A 24537-nucleotide genomic window follows, 5' to 3' on the forward strand; every position below is an offset into this window, starting at 1 on the left:
TTTTTTTTGTTTTAATAGGAAAAAATATTCAAATGATTTGCATATAGTAAATGAGGTAAAAATGACTTTATTCCTGTGATGTTGGACTACATCAAACCCAGTGTTTCATCGGGCAGCTAGATTCAACAATAACAGAGATACCTATGCAACAGTTATATACAATACACCGACACTACTACATTTTAATAGCCTTGATTTGATCAGGATGATGAAAGAGGACCTGTTAAATAAAACGACAGAGTTTAAAGGTTCAAACTGATAAATGTTACTGTCTTTTCAATTGCAGTCAATTAAGTCCATTTGCAGTCTGGAAAACTGCGTGTCATTGGGACGGATGGGAACCAGACAGCCTGTCGTAAGGCACTGCTAGGCTGATGTTGTAGTTGTAGCCATAAGACTCTATGTAGTCAGACCTGCAGATGGGCAGGATGTGATCCTGTGACAGGGCGTCCTCAGAGAAGTCATAGTGGCAGATGACTCCTCTGTGTCTGAAGTTTAGAAAAACAAAACATTGACATCAGTAACTGTTAGGTTTTGTATTGTTGATTGTCATTTATGCTTAGACTTTGCTTTAGAAGACTGAGACAAAACGGCAGACATGCAGTTTAGCACATTTATCTCCTAAATGCATCATCTCCAGAAAATCATAAATTACTGTTTTTAAATGTGGATATGGGATAACAATCACTTAATGATTGTTTGTGTGTGTTCAGGGCAGACTGTAGCTTTCTGAAGAAATGCTTATCCAAGCAACATGAATGAGTGACTGAAGGAAGCCAAAGACGTTACAAAAACATGTCTAGCATCTCTTTGTGACTAAACATTGTAAAACGGTTTGTCCAGTTGTCATTTTTTCCATACCCATTCAAAAGGCCTGTACGAATTAAATTTGTTAGTTTGTGACTACATTAACAGCGAATCTCCTCACAAAAATAGCCCAACAAACGTGCTTGTCTGAGCGACGCAGCCACACAGCAGTCATTTTTGGGGAGATGCTGGTAACACGCTTTAGCTCAAATGTGAAAAATGCTCATCCTAACAAAGACACAGGGTGTGTGTGTGTGTGTGTGTGTGTGTGTGTGTGTGTCCACTAATAGACCTACCAAGAACAGACAGAAGCATAGGCAGACAGATTTCTCAAATTACAGGTAAGGTGATGAGTAAGGTCTTACTAAAAGAAGGTACTGTTGTTCTGTACAAAAACATGATCTCACCTAAGGATTTTTGCTACCTCTGGTTACAGTGAGACTACCTTCTTGCTAATGAAGGTCCTCAGCAACCTGTTGAAAAACAGGTTGCTGAGGACTCAGAAATGACAGCTGTATCGCTTTTCTCAAAAGGAATCAACCATCAATCCCTCCATTCTTTTCTGCTTGTCCTTATCAGGGTTGCATAGTGGCTGGAGCCTATCCCAGCTTTTGTACAAGAGACTTATAGGAGGTAGAAGAATAGAAGAGATCCAGGCAACAACAAAAAAAAGTGTAGGAGGGAGATCACGACCTGCGATGAGCTGTTAGGTCATCATCTGTGATGCAAGCTCCCCGTGGCGACTTGTCATCAGGGATGTTGGCTGTTACCAGAGTGCTGGTGTTGAAGCGTACATGCCTTACAGGATGCCTGCAGCAAAGATGGATAACACCTTGAATATTAAATATATAAATCGCATTCTTGCCAGCATGTGTTTCGCTGATGGATGTATCCACTACTGTAGCATCTACAAAAGATACCAGTTAAGATGCTGAATGTTTTCTATGCGGTGAAGGCGCCACAAAAATGACAGTTACTGCTTGGAGATGTGAGTGTGATACTAAACTGACTCCACAATATTGTCTTAAGCAATTTAATTTACATGAAATAAAAACATTTATGTGAGAAGATTACGTTAACTGTGGCACAAGAAACTGAAATGAGAACAGAGTAATCATAATCACTGGTTAAATGTGTTCGAATGAGGAACTACATTTACTACAATGTTAAAGTCAAATACCATACTCATAATGTGATACAGCAGAAATAACATGTTTAAAAAACAATTTTAGTGTTTCTGACAGTTTGTACTGAAAACAGTCCTACCTGTTGTGCATCTCCCATAGCTTTGCTCCCATCCTCATCTCCCAGACACACACCAATCCCTCGCCTCCGCCGCTCACAATCTTCCAGTCATCCGCTTGCACAGAGGTGACCCCCAAGTGGTGGGCGTACAGAGATGCGACAGAAGAGCCAGATCTTATGTCGAACACCCTCACCCTGAGACATAGTAAGGAAAAACCAAAACTAATATTAAGTTATTGAGAGAAAAGTGCTTACTTTTGTCATAAAACTACAGTTATTTAAGTCAGACATCCTTCACAGGCCACTTTATTGTTGGTATCCTTGATAAAACTCCCCTGATGATCCAGCGTAAGACCCATAGAAAAATAAGTGAAGTAAGTACAATAGCACTCTAGCTAATTTTGGATTTTTTTTAACAAAAGTGGACATCTAATACCAAGGGAGAGCTACAGTTTATCAAAGAGTGCATTCATTTGCAGACAAAAGGACTCTATTCTCACTTCTTGAAGGAAACGTTTCAGCACAGATGGCCCACTCCAAACTTTAGTCCCAGCTTGATTTGTTCTCGCATCTGGACAACTATTTCATAATTTGATTCAACAAACCAAGATTATAGTAGTTATTTAAACATGACTACCAACTAATAAGTAACTGGAATACAGACAGAAATCCAAAACCAACTAAACAAGGATCTAAACAATATTCAAGAACGAAGCAAAAAAAGAAAACACAAAGGGCGAGCAAAACACCCACATGCACAAATGTGGAATGAAAAGGCTGCTGTTGTGCAGATACTGTAGAAAATAAGAAGGAATTCAAAGTGTATAAATATATTTGACAGCACATATAGGGAGTGTATATTGTGCACTGTAAATAAACAGTTCATATGTCGAACGTGACAGAATGAACACGACAAAGGATACTTTCTCTGATCCATTTTCAAACACGTATCTTTGTCACCTCATGTTTTTAATAAAGTGTAGCAAGTTTTACTTCATTTGTTGTACTTTTGTATTCAACGTAACCGTTTTTCTCTTTTAAAGTTTGACAAGGATTTTCTTTTAATCTTTTCTATGTTTCTCTGATCCTTTCTGTGTTAAAATAAGCTTTTATGATGATATGATAATTATTATTAATTTGCTGGTATATCTGAGGGATGAAAAGCAATAAGAGCAGGCTTTTTACTCTCCAGGTTTTATCAGCAACATGAGCCCAGGGGACCCTCAGCTCCATCTGTTGTCATTGTGGGTTTATTGCAGCTGAAAGCATCCAGGACATGACTCTATCCAGGCCCAACCTTCTTCCAAGACCTCATTACCATAATCAAATTCACTTTGGGGACTCAGACAGATTTCATTTTCCCTTCCAAACTTTTTAAAAGAATCAGCCTTAAATAGCTAAATGGGCACTGAGGACTTGTTGTCTGCAGTTAGTTCTGCCTGTTTAGTGGCATTACGTGATGGAAGCACACGTTTAAACAATGAGGACTGACCATTACTGCCAGACCTTGGGGAACCATAAATCTAAAGCAGAAGGCGGCTCTGTCTTCAGTTAACTGTCACTGGCTAGGCTCTTCTTCATTAATCAAGAGGAGCTCTCCCTAATATGAGATGTGTGGGAGAAGTGCAGTTAACCCCTGAAAAGCTATTTACCTAACGCTGGAAGAAGACATCAATCATTGCGCCCTGAGAGAGACAACCGATTCAGTGGTGTGATTGGATGATTGCACCGGTCTTGTAGTTTTAGCTAAGCTTGATATTCCGTTAAAATGGATGTCTTAAAAACTGGGAATAACTAATTTTGGCTCCTACAGTTGAGTAACAGTGTTCAAATAATTTGTTAAGTTCATTTTGTTTTTTTTCCATTCAAAGTTATGGGTTAAGTATTAAATGATCAACAATAAGATGGAGATTTAAGTGGAATAAACCAAATTCCACCACAATTTTTTTTTTAAATTGATCGATTTTGGAGTAATATAATGTGCACAACTGTGGATGCTCCCCTTAGCGTAGAATAAACTGCTAGTTTGTGTTGCGTGCCAGATAATGCTGTGCCACGTATAGCCTGTGCACCGAAAATGTTGTAGCAAAAATATTCATTTGCATATGCAGTGGGCAACACGATCTCCAACTAAACCCATATTTTCTTGTGCGTTTCTCGAGCAATTTTTTATTCAATTGAAAGCCTGCTATTTTTGGATTGAAATATGCATCTGTGGTTTGTGAAAAAAGCATGCCACAAAGCAAAAATCACTTAGGTTTTCGTATCTGATGTAAAGTGCTGTTGTTGATGTCCATTAGTCTTTGATTATGGAAAACACAGGGACATTCATTTTTTCAGAAAGATTGATGGAAAAAAGGCTAAATAAGTGATTGCATTCTGTTACAGAGGCGAGCCCAGACATGACGTAAGGACATCAAATTTCTTTCTTTTGTTTCGAGACTAAGCATGCTAGCATTTTCTAATTAGCACAAAGTATAGCTGAGAGTGATGTTAATCCTATTAGGATTTATTTATTTATTTATTCTTGTGGGAAACAAATGGCGGTTTGGAATTTAATGCCAAATGAAAAATATTTCATTGAAAACCACAAATATCAACCGCATTATTTCTCTAGAAGAAAAGTTCAAGGACCACAAAAGAAAGTAAATACAGTTTTGGTCAGAAGTTTACAAGCACTCATCATGGGCATGACTGTCGTGGTAATTTGGAGCTTTTAGTGCATTGTGCATCTGTAATCCACATACTGTCTAAAGTATACTTGCTCAAGTAAATGTCCAGTAGCAAGTTGCACCTTGACCAGGTGATTTTGGTAGTGATCAACAAGCTCCTTCATTCATAATTCAGGCTGGATCCTTCACCACTCTAGGTAGAATTGGAAGAAGTTATTTAAATTGGTTGGTTTCCTCGCATAGACTCGACTTTTAAGCACAGTCCAAAAATATCAGTACTGTTGAGGTCAGAGCTTTGGGCGGGTCATTAGCTTAGTGTTATCCTGTTTAGTCCATTCCAAAACCTTCCTAACTTGTATATCTACAGTTCTCCTTCTTAGACCTTCCTTGGACTTTCCCTTTGTACATGGATAATTTTGACCGCGTTTGCAAAAGAGAAAATCCAAAATATTCAAAATTCAGGCTTATACACCCAAGTCTTCTTTTTTAAAAAAGATTATTAAAGATGCATGCTGTACAATCGCTCTACCCTGAAAAATCAACAGTTTAAAGAAATCATTACAAGCATATGTAAATGTCTGGTCACAACAGTGTCTGTGAAATATTTTGGTCCAAACCATTCAATAAAACCTTAACTGTTTCACTGTATGTCAGAGATGTTCCTGGTTAGAATGGACCTCTGTAGGTCAGCATGATAAGCCCATGTATAATCTATCAAACTTCAAACTGGCATAGCTGTTCATGAAGCCGTGCCACAAAACATTTGATTGAAGGATAAGTTTGCCAGTAAAACGGTCTCAAAGCTGAACACAATATGTGCAGTCCTTCTTAACTGTAACAGTACTCATTATTTCTTCAATTTCTAAATATATGTAATATTTCCCTTTGTTACATTGTTCCTGTTTACACAAATATGGCAAGGTTTTTCCCGACAGCCATCATTTGGACTCCTCATGTGCTCCTTGGATCTCGCAAAAAACAAAGGGACAAAACTCATTTGGACAAAAAGAAGGGATGCATTAGGCTCTGGCCTTAAGCCACCCTGTTGAAGGGCCAAGATTTCAGACTGTCCCTCAGTTTCCCAATTTCCATTTGTCCTCGGCTGTGCGCTGCATCAGCTGGGGCCAAAGTGGAAGAGCCAACCTGGTGTGTGTACCTCTCTGGACAAAATCTGATCAGAAAGTCCAAGAGGAAATCACTGAATTATTCATTCAAAGGGTGCTGTTGAATATTACTATGAAAATCACAATTCTGTGACACTTGACAAAAGATCTTTAGTGGAGCATTTCCTGCTTTTGTATGAATGTCAGGAGTCATAACTAGTAAGAAGAGGGGAAAAAAAAATAGAACCTAAACAATACGATGTGGTCTGTCTTTTGCTGTCAGCCAACTACTTAACAGCCAGATGGATTTGGTGCTGAATAGAAACAGCGGGGGCAGCTTTGGACAAAGACACGCCAGGGATTTTTTTCTTTCCTGCCAGCTCATGCACTGTAGCACCACTAACAAGTAGAGAATGGCTCTTTTATGTGTCCTTTTCTCAACTGGAGAGCCAGGTTAGCAATGTGGTAAGTGTGTCTACATGAATGAAGAGAATCAAGATAGCCAAATTTTTCTCTTCTATAGTATCCCAGGTACTGGAGGAGAAAGACAATGAAAAGCGAGATATTTGTCTATTTAAGACAAAGAACAGAACATCACTCTTCTAAAAAACTGTTAATGAATTAATTTTCATCTCAAAAAGCTTTTCAAAGCCTTGTTTTTCAACATAAAAGGTTGTACTCTAAAAAATTCACAAATTTAATCAAGCCACGTCTTTCACACATTTTCAAAACATCTGTTATCCACTTCAAGTAACCTTAGCTTTCCAGCCTTCTTCATCATCAGGTGTCGCTTTGAGAAAACAATTTCACAGGCACACTCCTTTTAGCTTGCATTCTTGGCTCAGGTTTCTGATATTATGCACGATTTTACATCTGTATGTGTGTTTTTGTGTCCTACCTCCTGTCTTTGTTCCCACACACCAGCAGATGAGGAGAGCTGTCTCTCAGGTTGATGCAAGTGAAATCTCCCGGTGAGTTGCCGACAGAAACTGTCGGTTTGCGCGTCTCCAGGCTGTAGATGTGGATCTGAAATTTGAGACAAACATTACTCTTTTCATATATGACAGTTAGTCAACTTCCAAGACTGTCACCACATGCATAAACCGTACAGCAGATTTTAGCTCTCAATATAAGACACTACAGTGGAAGTGTGAAACCAAATCAACCGAAATAACAGCATCCTACTGAAAAACTAGAAATACAACAAAAAGCTCCTAAAACCAGCAAGCATGCCCAGCTGAGTGTCGCCAGGGAATATATAAAAACTGCATAAGGGTGCATTGTCAGTGGGTTGCACTGTTACAGAGACAGTTAAAAAGAATCTATTGTATATAACAACTTTAACTGTTTTTATCGGTGTTAATCATCATCTAGTTATATATGCTAATAAAATTTTGTGTAAAAAGTGTTACAATTCATAGATTATCTGATCTGCGCACACACAGTCAATAAGGCTACAAACATTTTCCTGTTACCCAACAATGGCTTCTTCATTTTGCATCTAATTTAAGTGCAGCAATGAAAGCACAGGTGAATAACTACTATAATAGTTTAAGTGCTGGGATTTTCAAGAGATATTCAAACACACATTACTATGTTTATCTCCATTAAAATATTGTTTTTAAACTTTAATCACAAATCTCCTACAAATCTCCTACAATGTTACAGGAAATTGACCAAAAATCAGAAAGTTCAAATAGCTAAAGCCTGAATCACAATGAATGATGCTTAGATCATTCTGATCCACTTTGCTTTCCTCAAATAAATTATACACACACACACACACACACACACACACACACACACACACACACACAATATGTAACTACACCTCAAAGTAAAACTTGTGATACTGGATAGACGGTAATACTGCACTAACTTACTGTACAATTGACAATTACAGGTAACGGCAAACACCCTTGGCCAATTATGTGAATGCATGAAGATGAACTGAGGGGGGAAAAAAAGACCTGAAGGAAAACTTCAATTACAGCCTTTCCTGCTTTTGGCTTGATGACGGCAATAAACTTTCCTCATACAAGTTACAATGATGTCATCTGGAGCTGGCCTAATTGGTCAATTAGCGGCTGGTGTTTTCTCATCCAAACGAGACAGAACAAACAGGATAACCGCCAGGCAAAATTGTCTTTGAATAATTAAAACGACAAAGAAATTAAAGCGAGAAGGGAGGGAGAGAACGAAAGAGGGCCAAAAGGAAAGGAGGGATAGAAAAGGACAGACAGAGAAAGCGAGAGAGAGAGAGGGGGAGGGGGGTAGAGAGACAGCAGGAAACATAAAAGAAGTTTCAAAAAAGGAGAAAGATGATGTAAGCCTTGAGGAGGTGCCAGCAGTTTTTGTGTGTCCCTTATTTGGGCCAAGCAGAGCTTTAATTGTGCACCACCCCGGGGCAAAACCCAAATCACACCGGACTTTGAAATGACAGCTTGATAGGATTTGGACAGGAGAAAAGAGGGAGTACCATGAATTGAGAAAGGAGGGGGGGGCACAAAGCCTGCTGTTCACAATGAATCACTGCAGATTCTGGAAGATACTTCTATTAAATATCTGCCTACCTCACCCACTAAAATTATCGCTGAGGGAGGCAAAGGAGCTGTTTAGTGATAATATTACAGGCAGTTAAAAGAAAGCAGCAGAGAAAGGATAATCGTATGGCGACAGAGAAGCTGTTAGGTTAATGCATTAGATGAATCTCCAGTGAGGCTTCCAAACAAAAGCAGCTCTAATAGTTGCTTGTATTGGGATGTTTATGTAATTACTCTGTATGCTTTTAAAAAGATGAAAAGCTTAGCAATTACTACTACATCTCAAAGAAAATCTTTTATGCTTTGATAATCTGTACAAAAGCGCAGAAACTGGCTTGGTGTGTCATATCATAGACCAGCAATGGGAAATCATCCTGTGACATGGAAACTCAACCTTCTGTTGGTTTTTGTTCCAACAAAAGAATCCACCGGTTTAAAAAAAACCTACAGACTGCGGGCTTTTTTACTGGACCACACCCTTTTGTTTGGATTCAGCTCTATATTTGCTTTAAATATACGGACAGACAGATGTGAGCGCATCGGATGAAACGCATATTGTTAGGTTTGTTCCAGCCAACACTTTCTAAGACTTGCACTTTACATTTCACTTTGTGAACACTTACAGTGTCGTACAGAGGGTTGGGATTGAGGCTGAATTCTCTATGGACAAACAAAAAATTTACATTTATACGTCAGATGTCGCGCCATGCTGCTCTTTTTAGATTTGCATACTTACAGAATATTTACTTAATCATGCACAGGTGACTGAAAATTGCTATTGGGCTCTTTTAAAAACTTTATTATTATTATTATTATTATTATTTACCTGGGAAGGAACCCATTTCAGGTTTTATTGAGCAATTCATCCCTAATGATCTGATTTCTGTCCTGACAGATTAGTAGTTCTCTATATAAATATAGAAAACCCACATTTGTACATGCTGTACAAACACAGCCCATCTAACCAGCCCTCTGAACTTTGGGCAACAAGCAGATGACAGGTTTTCAGACAGCACTTGAGCTCAGCGGTAGATCCACTGCAGAGGATTGATAGTTTGCCAGTGAAGAAGCCAGCCTGTTCTGAATGCAGTGCCACAAGCAGGGCAGATGCCAGGGTGCCCCTAGTCCAATGGCAAGGGGAAGACTAGTAGTAATGAGGACCTGGAGAGTAGCTTCAACCACACACGCAGAGACACACACACAAACGAGGGAGGGGAGATTTACAAAAAAAAGAAAGAAAGAAAAAAGTGCAAGCTAAAAGCTGTTGCAAGCCAACGTGTGAGAGATAATCTCTGATGTGATCGACACAAAACAAACTTTGATTTTCAAACAAAACTTCAATAAAGTCACACAGCGAGTTCTAGTCAGCTCAACAGAAACGTGGCAGCACGGTTAGTTTTATCTGGGTCAAAATGCTGTAAATTGAAATATTTCACTCTTCTGTCTGGAAAAAAAGGTGTTACATGACTTCCTTGGATGCCACCTCCATGTATCTTAACAGATTTTAATGAACCATATGTTTTCTTACTAAAGGCAATAGCTGCAGCCAAGTTGTGCTTTGTCTTCTTCACGGTATGAAAATTGCTGATAGAAGCGTGACAGGAGTGACAGACAAGTTAATTAAATTTGTAAGATATTTTAATTAGTCATGCCAATCATGAATTGGCATAATTGAGATGGGATACCAAAGACCACATGTATCTGATCTGCGAGTGAAATTAATCAGATCTAAAAGGCAGTGCATACTGGGAGAGGAACCTTTGATTTTCATTTTTAACCAGCTTTAAAATTTTAACCAATTTTAAAGCTGAAGATAAAAAATATGATCTCAGTTGGACTGTCTGAGACTAGCTGTGTTTACGGAATAATGTTAGAGCTGGGTGGGGGGTTTTAGAATCAGAGGCAATCCCAACAATGTACAGTACTCGGGATAACACTTTAGGAGTAGGGCGCCAACTACAGCCTGAACGATCCACTTAGCTGTCTATAATTTTTCCAGTAAATATTTTGTCACACTGTCTATGAACACCAGTAAGTTAGGAAACAAATTTCATATCTGGTGCTATCTGATTTACAGACCCCCACATCCCACAAGAAAAACTGATAGTAATCAATTAAAAATGAAGCAAAAAGAGACAAAAACAGATAATTCTCACTCTGGAAAAGCAAGAAGCAAAGAATGTTTTCAGTTATAAAACCAATTTCCTCTTTTATCAAGCTACAAATATTTTTTCTACAAATCAGCTCAAAATTAAATACAGAAACAGCAAAAACAGCACGTTTGAGACTGCATCCATGGATCCATCCGTATTAGCTTGTGATATTTTCTTGAGAACATTAAGAGGATGCTTCCCAGTTTTTCTTGTTTCAGTTAAAGAGTTTTGTGAAGATATGAAAGGAAATTTCTAACTTTGCCTCAGCTTCGAGGGCAAAAAATACTTCCAAAATTCCAATTAAAAAAAAAGTTAACCACTTTCCAGTTGGATCGAGCTCTACCCCAGGAAAATTTTTTCACCCAACTCTAGCTAGAATCTTTGAAAAATTCTGTTAACAATCAGACAAACAAACAGAAATATATTAATTGAATCAATCAGATAACCTTCTTGGTTGGTGGATTTAATTAAGTGATACAAAAGTGAGACCCTTAAAATAACAAATGCTTACCTAAATGTCAGTCTCTATACTATTTAAGAGGATCATCATATATTAAGGTTTCACTGCTAGTCTCTCTTTGGTCCACTATGTGGTGCTTTAGTGCTGTCGCTGAAAATGTGCTGCAGCGTTCCAGCTGTGATTTCTAACAGGAATGATGTCAGTGTAGTATCTTTGCCAAAAAGCAATAAGTCACCAACAAACTGGTGTGTGCACTCACACACACAGTGGGTATTTGCAGCTCTACAGCTACCACTCCACCACCACATTTAATTGAGACTGCCTTCTTTGAATAAGCAGTTTACTTGAATCTTTATCATCACAGAAATACATGATTTAGATGAAGTGAACCTGACCACATAATAACTGCTGACTAGTTGTCCCCAGATCCCAAAAGATGAGTTTGTCTCATGGCTATTTGTAGTCTCTAAGTAATGGCTTAAGAGTCAATTAGGTACATGGAGTCCTTAGAAACACAGTATTATTAGAAGCAAACAGATACAGATCAAGGAACAACACTCCACAAAAGGTGCTCCTAAAGCTCTAGTAATTAAGAGCAGAGGTCCAGAGAGGATTTGCATTATTTAGGCTAGCTATTTATGCTATAAACTAATCCCCTACAGGCACATGACATTATTTCTAAAGGGACCCAGGGGGTCTAAAGGGACCTCAAGTAATAGTGATCACACCCGCGAGAAAGTTTAGACACAGAGCAGAGCACCTAAAAACCAGAAGCAGTTGTAAATATAGACCAGATTTAAAAAGGGAAAATGAATCTATTCCCCAAAATGTTGTTCTTTTTTTTCCTAAGAGAAGATTGGTATTTCAGCTACAAGCCAGTGATTAAAACTGACACTGGCCTAAAGCCAAAACTTTTGTCCTCACTGCTTTTCACTCAGTAAATTATATTTGTGCAACAAAACATGCATCATTCCATTTAAACAAACCAAATTATTTACCCCGTACAACTTCCCATTTTTTCATTACGCACCTGCTGTGAGCACAGCTGACCTTGTTAACTCTGATGGAAACCTTCCATTTCAATTAGCGAGGTCAAGGTAGCTTTTTATACATTTAAAATCCAGCTGCAGAGTCCAGAGGCCTTCCATCTAGTTGGTCGACGTTCAAGGTTTTGTTTAGGTTTATTTGTGTTTCGCAGTATTTTCAATTCCACCCACCACAAAACCTTGATACAGCTCCATCAATTCCATTAACATACAAACACTAGATTACAATCCCACATACATACATACTGGAGTGCCCTTCATAAAGGCTTAAATAATCATCATAACAGCATGTAAATTAGTGGCCAAAAAAAAAACAAAACTGTGGATAATCACTTTATTCTCTCCCAGAAAAAAAAAATGCATATGTCAAGTGAAGAGTTGCAGATGTACCATTATAACAACGTGCTTTATGTTGACTTTTATAGCTTTTACTGAGAGCTTGTTTTTGTGTGTGTGTGTGTGTGTGTGTGTGTGTGTGTGTGTGTGTGTGTGTGTGTGTGTGTTTTTAATGTCTTGGTGGGGACCAAAATCTCAAATTTACTACACTGGTGGGGACCAACAGCCCACATGTGGACCAAAAATCAAGGTGCTTATGGGGTTGAAGGCATTTTTCACACTCAAAATGTGGTTTTAGTGTCAGGGTTACAATTGGGTTATGGTTAGGTTTAGGGTAAGGCATTCATTTTTGATGGTTAGGGTTAGGATAAGCAGCTAGGAAAAGCATTATGTCAATGAGATGTCCCCACTAACTAGCAACACCTGATATGTGTGCATGTGTGAGCATGCATAAGCTTTACAAAAACAAAAATGTTACATGTGTTTTTATTTTTAAATGTCATAATCATTGTTAATGCTGGTATATCACAAAACCCCTAGTTTTAATAAAATAATTCACTTTCCCAATAAAAAAATCCATTTATTATTGAGTAAATGGATTTTACACCAGACTAGAAAATGGTTCATTTGCCACTATTAGCAGACGAATAATTCCCTGTTCATACTACATCATCATAGTCAAAAACTGGACAATCATGGCCAGCTGTACTGTTTATTGCTGATTTCATCCACGAGCAGACCTGAAGCTTTGCAGTGCTTTATAAACATTAAGGCCTACTCAACTTTGATTTTTCATGTGCCATATACATCACATAGCAAAAAAGTGCCAGGGTTCAGTTTTAGGTTTTCTGAAGAAACTGTGTAATTACACTGATTAAATTAAGGTACTTTTAAAACCTATGTGTTCATTTTCTATGGGAACTGTACACAGAAGCTGAACCCACCTTGTTCCCTCCGTCATGCATGGCCCAGCCTGTGCGCTTCACCCCAAATGCAACATGGGATTCTGAGGCATCCAAGCAGGTAACAGGATGACCATAGACTGAGTGGAGCATCAATGGCTCCTCCTCCCGAGGGTCCAACAGGTACATGGACTCTCCTGCTGCCAGAGCTGCCAACGGACATTGCTGGTCCCTACCTGGGACTAAAGTCATGCTCTCTACCTGTGAGATTAGACAGGATGGAGCACAATTTTTTTTTACATATACATCAGTATAGAAAGTGACTTTATTAAGTATATAACTGCATTTTAGTACATTACTTGCACACTTATGTACAAGTCATTTAATCACTGCACTTTTTAATTCTTTGATCATGTCACCTTGGTCTTTTTTGTCCTTCCCTACCTGCCACATAAATGCCTACTACTATGCCTGTGAACTCAAACTACCAGGATACTAAATAAATAACCAGTACTTTAAGTGATTTCCTCCACAGTCCAAACCCCAACGAAAGCCAATTTCTAACTTGATATTCAGAGAAAAGTTGAAAGCAACAGTCTATTAATTAACATAATTGCACATTGAAATGTGTCATCTGATAAAAATGAAGAACTCTGACTCACAGTCTTGGGTAGCTGAGTCTGGCATACTGTCCTCCAGTAGCCACAGTCTTTTGCGCAGTCAAGCCGAACATCTGATCCAGTGGCAGAGATCAGGACAGGACTGTCAGGGCTTAGGGACAGAACTTGGATCCTCCCTGGAGTCTGGTAGTGGTAGATGGGTTCCCCACCTGTCTCTGTGCTCCACAGGTCTACACAGCCTATCCCAAAAACAGTCCCCAAGTCTTTTACTGTATGCATTTAATGTATGCATTTATCACATAAGGAAAAATGATAAACAAAGGGCATCATGTACAGAAATTACAAGTGCATCTAACCATAGGTTTCTAGGCTTGATAAAGAAAAGTTGATTGAAAAGACTAATGATTGCCTTGCTTTTGATTAGAAGTTATACATAGTGTGTATTTGGTGTGGGCAATGCTTTGCCCAAAAGATACCACTGCATTACACATATACACACAAACACTGACCATCTTCATACGCAGCAGCAGCCAGCGTGCCGTTGACCTGGACGTGACTAACATGTGGTCTCGGCTCAGTGTTAGCAGACAGACTATTGGCCTTCAGGTACGAAGCCGTTGAGTCCCAGTGGAGGGTATCCCACAGCCTCACATCACCAGACGTGTACCTTAAATCCAAACACGCAAAAAGTTCATCAGTCTAAGGAAAGTTTTGTTGACCTTTTTTTTTTTACAGCACGTTGAAAAGTTTCCACCTTCGAGAACACCTGACGTCACCCTCTCACCGCTGAATCATTTCCCCTTTCACACCCTCCTCCTTTGCTCACTCTGACTTGTTATTTTGTTTTCATCCTTTGTTACACGATCTTTCGACAATTATGATGGTGTTGTTTGGGCGACACAATAACAAACATTTCGCCCCATTTTCCAGGACAGCTTGCGCACCACGAGTTTTCAGTTCCTTTTTAAATTTTTTATACATCACAGCTCTAAAACTTCTGTCTTACTACAAATGAAGTAATATTTGATCATTTATTTAAAAGTATACTTTCACTGAGACTGGGATATGCACACATACACAGTGATACACACTGGACCTTGATTTTACTTTGGGTTTAAATATTGATTTTATTTGTTCTGATGACATTTTTATCTCTGATCATCACTGTATTCGCCGCTGTATTCATAAATTCCTCGACAGCGGGACTTTTTTAGATGCTTTTAATGTAAATCCATCCCCTCAAAGCGATGCCGATTTCTTAAGAGATCTATTTAATAAGCAATGTCTTTCCATTTTGGATGAAATTTGTCCAGTTAAAATGAGACAAGCTTCTGTTTTTAGTCCTCACCTTGGCTAAATGACAATATTTCCTGCTTAAATCGTGATTGTCGCAAAGCTGAGAGCTTGTGGAAGAAAACTAATTTAAATGTTCATCTCCTTTACTTCAAGGATCTGTTAGTTTCTTTCAGCAATGCAATTAGAGATGTGTGGGCTGCCTATTTATCTTATCTGGTTGCAAAGGGCAGAGGTAGTCCTAAGGTGTTATTTGACACTATTACTGTATTGACATTATTACTCCTGCTCCACCTGCTGCCCCATTTATTCAAATGAAGACTGTGAAAATTTCCTTCCTTCTAGAAAAAATTAGTAATATAGGAAATTATTTTTCCCCATCAGCTTATGCACTGTCTGATCCTACTCTAGCTTGGTCTGTTATTTTAGAACATTTTCTACCCATTTCACTACCCGAGCTGGTAAAAATAGTTAGCTCAATGAAAGCATCCTCCTGTTCACTTGACTGTTTGCCTGCATCGCTATTCAAAAGTGTCTTCCATTCCACTGGTCCCTGTGTGCTCACCATAATTAACACCTCTCTGACATCTGGTAAAGTCCCTGCTTATTTTAGAAATGCTGGTATACAACCCCTTTTAAAAAAACCTAAGTTAGACCTTTTCTTACCAGCAGTTACAGTTTTAGACAAACATAATATTCTTAACAAATTCCGGTCTGGCTTTCGTAGAACCCATTCTACTGAAACAGCCCTTCTTAGGGTCTCCAGTGATATTTTGTTGCAAAACGATGCAGGAAAATGTTCTGTTTTGCTGATGTTGGATCTCACGTCGGCCTTTGACACCGTTGACCATCACATCCTACTTGAAAGACTAAAATACTGGGTCGGTGTATCTGGATCTGCCTTAGAGTGGTTTTTATCATATCTGTATGAACGTTACTTTTTTGTGGCAGTTTCTAAATACAGGCCATCTTCGACGTCCCTGTACTATGGTGTGCCACAAGGCTCTGTGCTGGGGCCTTTATTGTTCTTAATATAGCTACTTCCCCTCCAGCATGTTTTGAGCCCCTTTGAGGACATCTGTTACCACTGCTACGCAGACAATATCCAGTTATACATTTCTTTTAAGCCCCAAGATGTTTCTAAGCTACAGATTTTGAATGAGTGCTTAGATTCCATTAAAGTTTGGATGGCTGACAACTTCCTCCAACTTATAGAAGGAAAGACTGAAGTCCTTGTATGTTCTCCTGATAGACACGTACCTAAGATAATGAATGCTCTTGGTCCCCTTGCAACATTTGTGAAATCGTCTATCAGGTATCTAGGGGCAATCTTTGACCCAGCTTTCACTTCGGATGTTTACGTCAAATCTCTGTTTCGGTCCTGCTTTTATCACTAAAGAAACATTTCTAAACTAAGCCCTATTGTATCTCGTACTGAACTGAAGATTGTCGTTTATACTTTCATTTCATCAAGACTACTGTAATTTACTGTTTAAGTGTTTAAACAGACTCTTTGGAGCGTCTACAGATTTTTCAAAACACTGCAGCAAGACTTCTGACCAAAACAGCTGCACTGGCTCCCCATTGAATTCAGAGTCCATTTTAACATTCTGGTGCTCTTCATGGACAAGCTCCTGCCTACATCATTGAACTTCTACAGCCCTATGTCCCTAGCAGGTCACTGTAGGTCATGTAAGCAGGGTCTACTTGTCATTCATTATACAATGCTGAGAACTAAGGGAGACAGAGCTTTTGCCACTGTGGCTCCCAGACTGTGGAACTCACACCCACCGAGCTTAAGATCTCTGGACTCAGTAGCTTCTTTTAAAAAAACAAATAAAAACACTTTTTTTAGAATTGCATTTAGTTAACTGTTGTCTGTTTTGTTTTATACTTTGTTGTCGTTGTGTGAAGCACTTTGTGATCTTTTATCTAGAAAGGTGCTATATAAATAAAGTTTTAGCTTACCTTATAATACATAGAGATGCATTATATATTTAAAAAATGAATAATAAGAAGAAGAATATGCATGTACGATTTCAGACACATTAAAACAAAACTAATTCAGACCATGTATGAAGTTTGGCTTGATAATTAATTGGTATGCAATTTACAAATTTACAAATATTAGAGAAATTCTCACATTTAAAAACTTTTAATTTGGTCAATTGGCTGACAAATTACTTTACCAGTTTTTCTTCAAAAGTTTTAATGAAATACATTTTTTATCTATCAACAAACTAATTAATAACCCTAGACCAGATGCTAAAATTAAGCTTAAATTTGATTTCGGTGATTTTTTTCCTCCACTTTTAGTCTTTCAAGGAAAAAAAAACAAAAAAAGTTTTTCTTTCATTTTCTTTCATACATTTGATGCTGTCTGCCTAACTCGGGGCCAAACCAATCTAACTTATCGGGAATCCAATCAATGGGTCACACCAATGTAGACCTCAGGGATTAAATTAACATTAGTTACACAAAAGTGAATTTATTTGCAAGGATGATTAATTGATCATAAAATACCTCATGCAGCTCACTCAAAAATAACATTTCTAGTAGCACAATTTCTTCAACAGATTGGAACATGACCTTCTGTTCATGTCATGTCATTTCACCAGACTCCAAGTTAGTGGAAAAGCCCTAACTATATCCCATCACACCTAAAACTCTCAAACCTTCCTCTTTCCTGTTTTTTTCTTTTTCTTTTTTCGCCTAAGCCAATGAGCTCTCTCTACAGGAGACAGCAAACTGCCAAAGTTCCCACCTCCGCGGATACCATCATGTCTGAACAAGTGTGCAGTCGCAGTGTGTCATGCAGTCACAGCAAGTGTGACACAGGGTGTTCATGCGAGCACCCGTTATTTGCATGCATGACTTTGTTAGCGGGGTTTGGCAGAGAGTAGACAATTGGGACACACACTTTGACTTAATTGGTACGTCAGCACAATGCCAACTATCAACAGGAGGAAGATGATGTTGAATCATATCCAAGGAACTCGTCAAAAACTTTGTACAAGAAGAGTTGTGCACTGATTACTGCAATCTTCACGCAAGCCTCGGGAGATCCGGCCTCTATGTTATTGTGTGACTTTAAGAACTGTTGGGTTAACGAGACAGCATCTTATGTTGCTTTTTAAGTGCCAAATCTCATTTCACTGGTTTTCTAATAAGATTTAGTGGAGACAATTGAATCACTTCTGATTACTCTTAACGGCCATTGATTCCTTTCTAGATAAACAAATTCAAGTAGTTGAATTACCTTAGTTGAATTAACTTTTAATATAATGGGAAAAGTATTGATATTGTTAATTTGTTAATAGCAGTAGTAAGAAAAAGAACAATTTAACAGCATGTTAACATTGTGTAAGGTGCCTTATTTCATAAATGCAATTTTCGTTGTTTTATGTGTCTTACATGTGCTTTTTATCAGTGGGACACAGCAGGACTGAGGGGACTCTAATCACATCACTCTAAAGAGATGCTCCAAATTTCTGAGGCCTTATTGGGTCCCTTTGGCCACTCACAATCAATCACTGTCTCAGCCAACTAGTTCAAAGCAGTTGCAGTTTATTTAAACTGCAATTTATTTAACCCTTCCCTCACCATAGGACCATAAAGACACTCGTTTTGACTGAATCACACCAGTCACTAAATTCCAGAGTACTCAGTACATTATCATGGCTCTTTTAACTTGGCCTTTATTTTCATCTTCATCATCAAAAGAAATGGAAATGGAAAAGGAATTAGAAGATGGCACATAGAACGTCCACTAACAGTTTAGCCCCCTGGCAACTAACCCTATGGGAGGCTTTAAGGCTTTTTTGTAAATGTCAGTGCTGTGAGCTATACGAATGATAATTGTGGACATCACACTCATGTGGGCCAATGACATGTGACTGAATGTGGCAATACATTTGGATACTTAAGGCATCCGTCTGTGCACGTTCTTTAGTCTCAAAATCTTTTGCACCACTTCAACTCCACCCTCTTTCTCTGAAGCTTCTCAAAATTTGGGGTGGTGGTGGTGAATGTCAGCAAAGTGAAAAACTGATCTCAACTGTAAAAATGGAACAATAAACGATATTTGATAAGTACTGACTTACGTGTTAATTTTTGGTAACAATGTTAGAAAATCATTTATTTACACTGTTAACTATCACATGTTCCAAATCTTTGACCAGAAAATTATTACCAGCTTATAGTCTTAAATTCACCGCCTGTCTCATCCCATGAAATTGAAGTCACTTAAGTGTTACTGCAAGTACATTTCTAACTGCTTCACTTGATTCTTCAATTGACTTTAAATGAATTATCCCCCTAATAAGGGAAAACCAAATGTGTTGGATTGTCAGTAACCACTGCAATAAGACATATAGTCATACATGTTTAATTAAACACCCAGTAAAGAATCAGAAAGGTTATGATCAAGATTAATTTACACCAAGACACCTGACAAGAAAAAGAGACAGAAGCACAAGGCAGAAGAATTGAGTATATGAGGAGTCAACATTACAGTTAACATCGTTACTAATCGGCTGTCAGAAGCATCCTATATGCATCCTTGATACTCACCCAGCTAAGACGAAGTTGTCATAGGAGCTGACGTCACAGAGCACCTTCCCCAACTCGAACTGCAGCTGGCTGATGGATCCCACTCGATTCTAGGTGAAAATTATAGGCTGGCTGAAAACTGATATATTTTATTAGATGAGAGACGCGCAGCTGGTCTACTGTCAGTTCTGCACTAATATCAGTCTGAGAAATACAGTAACAATTAGTATTTCCCAATGAAGTGAAGCAGTGATGCTTTACAAAAGAAAGCTTGTAAGGGCCTTGCTGTATAGTGTCCATGTTCTTCTGCCTGTGCGGGTTTTTCTCTGGCTACCTCACACATATTTTGAAGGTAGATGCAAGTGTGAGTGCATGTCTGTCTGTTAGTTTTACCGATACAATTAGGGTAAGTCGATGTCCCAGTTTATGTATGACAGCACAGGATTTTCATCCTCTGTCCCAGTATCACAAATTGACATAATGTCCCACATTTTAATGGGCCCCAGTTTTGAATAGTAAGTGCTTCAGGAGACGCTTTCCCAAAGTCTGCCTTTTTTCTGAGAAAGCAGGAAAGGCAGTTATCTAGGTCAACTTGTCACCAGCTTTTCCAGTTGTGCAAAGTCCAGTGAGGAAATGCAGTGAAAATGAAATCTTTGTGAATCTGTAGGTCATTCAAAGACTGTCTTTTGACTTATTCTTCAATTTTGCACAGCTGCTGGATGGAAGCATCTGATTCGCCACAGTAAAGTAGTTCAAGCTCACCTTCCAGTTGAAGCGCACCGTTTTAGAAGAGTTCCTGCAGTCTCGCAGCATACTCTTCCAGCAGGGCGAGTCAGACATGCTGGCATTCTGATGGTAACCATCCCTCACGCACAACTTGAACCACAGAACAGAGTCCTCTGCAAGGACTCTCCATGCCCTGCTCACCTGAGAGAAGATTAAACCGTGTAACTGTGGATTGAGTCAGCATACATTAAGAGCTTGCATCACTTATTTCTATTTAACAAGCTCGGCTGACTGCCAAATGGACTCGTCACATGCGGGTCTGGCACACAAAATGTAATTTATTAATCTGTACCAAATTAAGTCATGAAAGGCAAATAAAGCTGCCCTAAGCAATTCAGTATGTGTTGCTACAAATGAAGAACTTAACTTTTTAAATCACAACACATCGCTATTGTATAGCTGGGGTGCGGTTTTGGCCATGAAGATTTCTGGTCCCTGTGCAACAAAATAATTTGTTTTAGCCTCAGAGTTGTTTTAATTTGAATCACTCCCAGATTGTAACGCTTGTCAGTGTGCAACTGTTCTTCTAAAGTAGAGGTTCAAAAACCCTTTTTAGAATGTGAAAGATAGATACTTGCAATAACCCCTTGATGTTATCCACTCGCTCACTTAAGCAAGACTTAAGTCACCAAGTAGTTCAATAAAATAATGATTTATTTCTCTGTTGCCCATTTAAACACATTTTAGAGCTCTATTTTCACAAGAAAATAGCGAAGAATACTCACGAGTAACCAGATAAGCATATGTCCATTCCTGTCCCATTAATTGGACAATTTATTTTATTTTGAAGTGACTGCCAAAACAATGTCCTATTTATGTAAACACTTTTTTCATCAAATGAATCCCTTCTGTTGCCTGAAAACTACAGTACCAGGGTTTTCCATCAGTGAATACAAGGCCTTGCAACGTCGTCTTGTGAAAAACCTGATTAACCTCTAAGATTCATTCTGGAGCTGGTGGATGAAAACACTGACCTGCACCCCTGAGGTGACGTTTGTCCAGCCTCTTACTCAGACTGCTTACCTGGGCACATCGGCCTAGTTCTGCACAGTTGAGATATTGGAATATCTTCAAAGCTATCTCATACGGCAACTCAATATCAAAGAAGGGAATGTCATTGACTTCATTCTGCAAAACAGATCATTAAACACACATTATATACCCAGCTGACTGTGGTCAAGTACCATCTGACGGTGTGCATTATCGCTCTCATACCAGATCCTGAATGAGTTGGTCTACCAGCTCTTCTTCTTTCTTGACCTTTCCCTGAGGCTGCTGCTGCAAGGATGAGCTGCAGACATTAGTCATGTTATGATATTGCCTCTTTCTCCTGCTCCTCTCCTCCTCAATTCTGTCCAACAGAGGGCTGGTCCTTCCATCCAGCAAACTACTTGCAATGGACACATACTGAGGCTGATCCTCTGTCTCTGCGGCAGCAGCAAGAGCAGCAGGTTTTCCCCCTACACGAACATGCTCCGTGCAACCACCTTCTTCTGGCTTTGAATAACTACCGGCCTTGTTAAGATTTTTTAAGTCTCTCTGGCCTAACTGATCATCAATATCCCGGGAAGAGGAAGGCGCACAAACCAGTCGTTGCTCCCCCTTTTTACTCGATAACTCTCGTTTCCAACGCTCCCTGAACGCAGCAAGATCGTTCTCTGCCATATTCTTCTGTCATCGCTGAAAATCTAACTTTTTTTTCAACATTACAAAGTAAAATTTTTTAGTTTTACAGACGAGTTAAGAATAGAAACAGAACGACACCGACAAAAAACAAGCACGTCCTCCTGTATAAATAGTCCGAAGAGGGAAAGCGAGCAAATGTGCAAAAGTTCCGCCAAACTTTTAATTCCGCATTTTTATTATAGACGCGTCGATTGCAGGGGGAGATATATTGTATTTGTGGGCAATGTTTTGGCAATTTGTTTTTATACAAAATTTATTATTTCGTATTACATAGTTATGTGTACAGGATGATCACATTTTAGAAAAAGTGCAATTTTTATTAGAACTTTAAAAGAATTTAAGCGTGCTAATGCAGAAAACTCCCCAAGATAAAACCAAACAGGAGCGATCCAAGAGTTAATCATTGCATCGCTCTTTTGGGAAAAGATGATGTAAACCCCACACCATGTGACACTGTAATGAATAATACAGTAGTGAGAGAGGTGGGGGAGAAAGGGGGGACGAAAACACTGTAAAGGTTTGCTGAGAAAAAGAGAAGGAGGGTACTGTATCCTCAAGACTTAAACTGAGTAGACCGTGCGTTTTGCCGCGAAGACGAGATGTGCTGGCTGCCGATAGACCATCCTCTGCTGCTTCCAGGTGACTCAACCTGCAGCTCCCGTCGACCCTCGCCGTGCTCCGTGGCTCAACTGCTCGCGTCGCGCCTACGAAGGATCGGGGATAAGCTGGAGAAAAGCTGGGCGACCGAGCGGGCGGACGTCGGCTACAGCTGCGGGGACAGAGGGACGGTGGTGGTAAGCGGACGGGGTCACCTGAAGGAGGGCTTCCTGTGCGTTGCGCTGCACTTCACCGTGCTCGTGCTGTTCGTCGCGAGGCGACACCTGTAGGGCGCGAGGCTGCCTCACCAGCAACAGGTGAGTAAACAGAGTCACGTCACCTGTTCGAGCGCGAAACCACTAAGCCTATCTCAGATTTGGATGAAAATTCATTTAGGCATATTTGTCAAATTGAAACACACACACACACTAAATAAATACAAAAATGCTTTTTTTGACGCAGGCCAAGAAAACATTTTCTTTACTACTTCCATCAACTTTTCTTGGCCTTTCCCAAATGAAATAATCAAATTTAAGATATAAAAATACATTTAACCTCTCAATATTTGCACAACAACTTTCATCAAGGTACCATAAAAACTGGATAAATAAATTTGGCGATAAAAATGTTTTAAGTATTAGGTAATTATTAAGAGTCGCACTTCTACAGAAAACGAGATGAAATAAATATTAGGATAGAACTGATGCCATTCTCTACATTTCATTTTCAGACGGTGCTAAATAGAAATTATAGCTCTACTGCAGGTTTCACGTTTCTTATAATGCGTCTCAATAAAGTGCGTGTATCTCTATCTCATCATAGACGGTGCCTTTAAGATTATGCATGAGGGAAAGCAACGGGCTCTCATCATTTGCACTTAAAGCAAAGGATGGAGGAGAGTCGGAGGACGCGGTGCAGGAAGAAGTGTGCACAGCGGGTGGAAAAGCGACAAACGAGGAAGCGGGTTAAATTTGTGTTTCAGGAACGGAACTGCGTTTCTGACTATTCTGCATGTGGCATGAAGACTAACTCAGGTCGGATATGGATGCACTATACCGAGCTGAGACGACACCAGCAGCCCTGCAGTCAGTCAGCGGCTATATCTACCCCTACGTGACTCTCCAATTCTGTCATCCCATCTACAAGCCGGTGATGTAATCTTCCCCTGGTAGAGTGGAGGGAAAAGCTTACTAATAGTACGCCTTTAAAATTTTCACCTCCCACAATGCGAGTGCATCAGTGAAAACTGGGGTTAAACTCATTAGACCTTCTGTATCTAGGCTACAATTAGTGCAGCAATCCTTAATAATGCACTGAAATGTTTCCAAGCTTCATAATGCACTGTACCTTTTCTTTTTTTTAAAACATAAGCTATAAGTGTAAGCATGTAAATAATGAGAGTGGTTTTTACAGGTGTTTTCTACAGTGTTTAGATGATGTTTACACATTACTCTGCTTTTTTTTTTAATCTGTTGGGGGGAGTGTTATGTGGCTTGTTATTATAAAGAAAACTCCTAGGAAGCTATGCTGTTATGCTGTCTGTGATTTCTGCAAAAAAGAAAAAAGCTTTTTCCCCCTAGTATATTTAATGTAATGTGGGTAAAATTCCTGAAACGGTCTTTTATAAAGTGTATGGTCTTTATACTTTTAAAACATTTCATATGAATTTTTAGCAGTCCTGATAATAAAAAAACGTTTACTGAGATATGTTCTTTGTGTCATTGCATTTAGACAAGA

At 39.1% G+C, this 24537-nt stretch overlaps 1 protein-coding gene and 1 long non-coding RNA gene across 2 annotated transcripts; one reads left to right on the top strand and one right to left on the bottom strand.

The window, feature by feature from the left end:
• Nucleotides 1-47: 47 nt before the first annotated feature.
• fbxw8 (F-box and WD repeat domain containing 8) lies at nt 48-22683 on the bottom strand. Its single transcript, XM_085476183.1, has 11 exons — nt 21733-22683; nt 21541-21645; nt 20494-20658; nt 19753-19841; nt 14397-14554; nt 13930-14126; nt 13310-13528; nt 6726-6853; nt 2074-2247; nt 1501-1617; nt 48-488 (listed from the first exon to the last, which is right to left on the bottom strand). The coding sequence occupies exons 1-11, from the start codon at nt 22180-22182 to the stop codon at nt 323-325; spliced, it is 1968 nt and encodes a 655-aa protein (XP_085332309.1). The 5' UTR covers nt 22183-22683; the 3' UTR covers nt 48-322.
• A 5-nt stretch (nt 22684-22688) lies between these two features.
• Nucleotides 22689-24505, top strand: LOC146697448 (uncharacterized). Its single transcript, XR_014923402.1, has 2 exons — nt 22689-23117; nt 23623-24505. It is a non-coding gene; the product is annotated as an uncharacterized LOC146697448 (long non-coding RNA).
• Nucleotides 24506-24537: the final 32 nt, after the last annotated feature.

The sequence above is a fragment of the Copadichromis virginalis genome, linkage group LG12, assembly GCF_057382275.1.
Source record: "Copadichromis virginalis isolate Kocher_CV1m ecotype Utaka linkage group LG12, C_Virginalis_male_GT1.1, whole genome shotgun sequence".
Lineage (NCBI taxonomy): Eukaryota > Metazoa > Chordata > Actinopteri > Cichliformes > Cichlidae > Copadichromis > Copadichromis virginalis.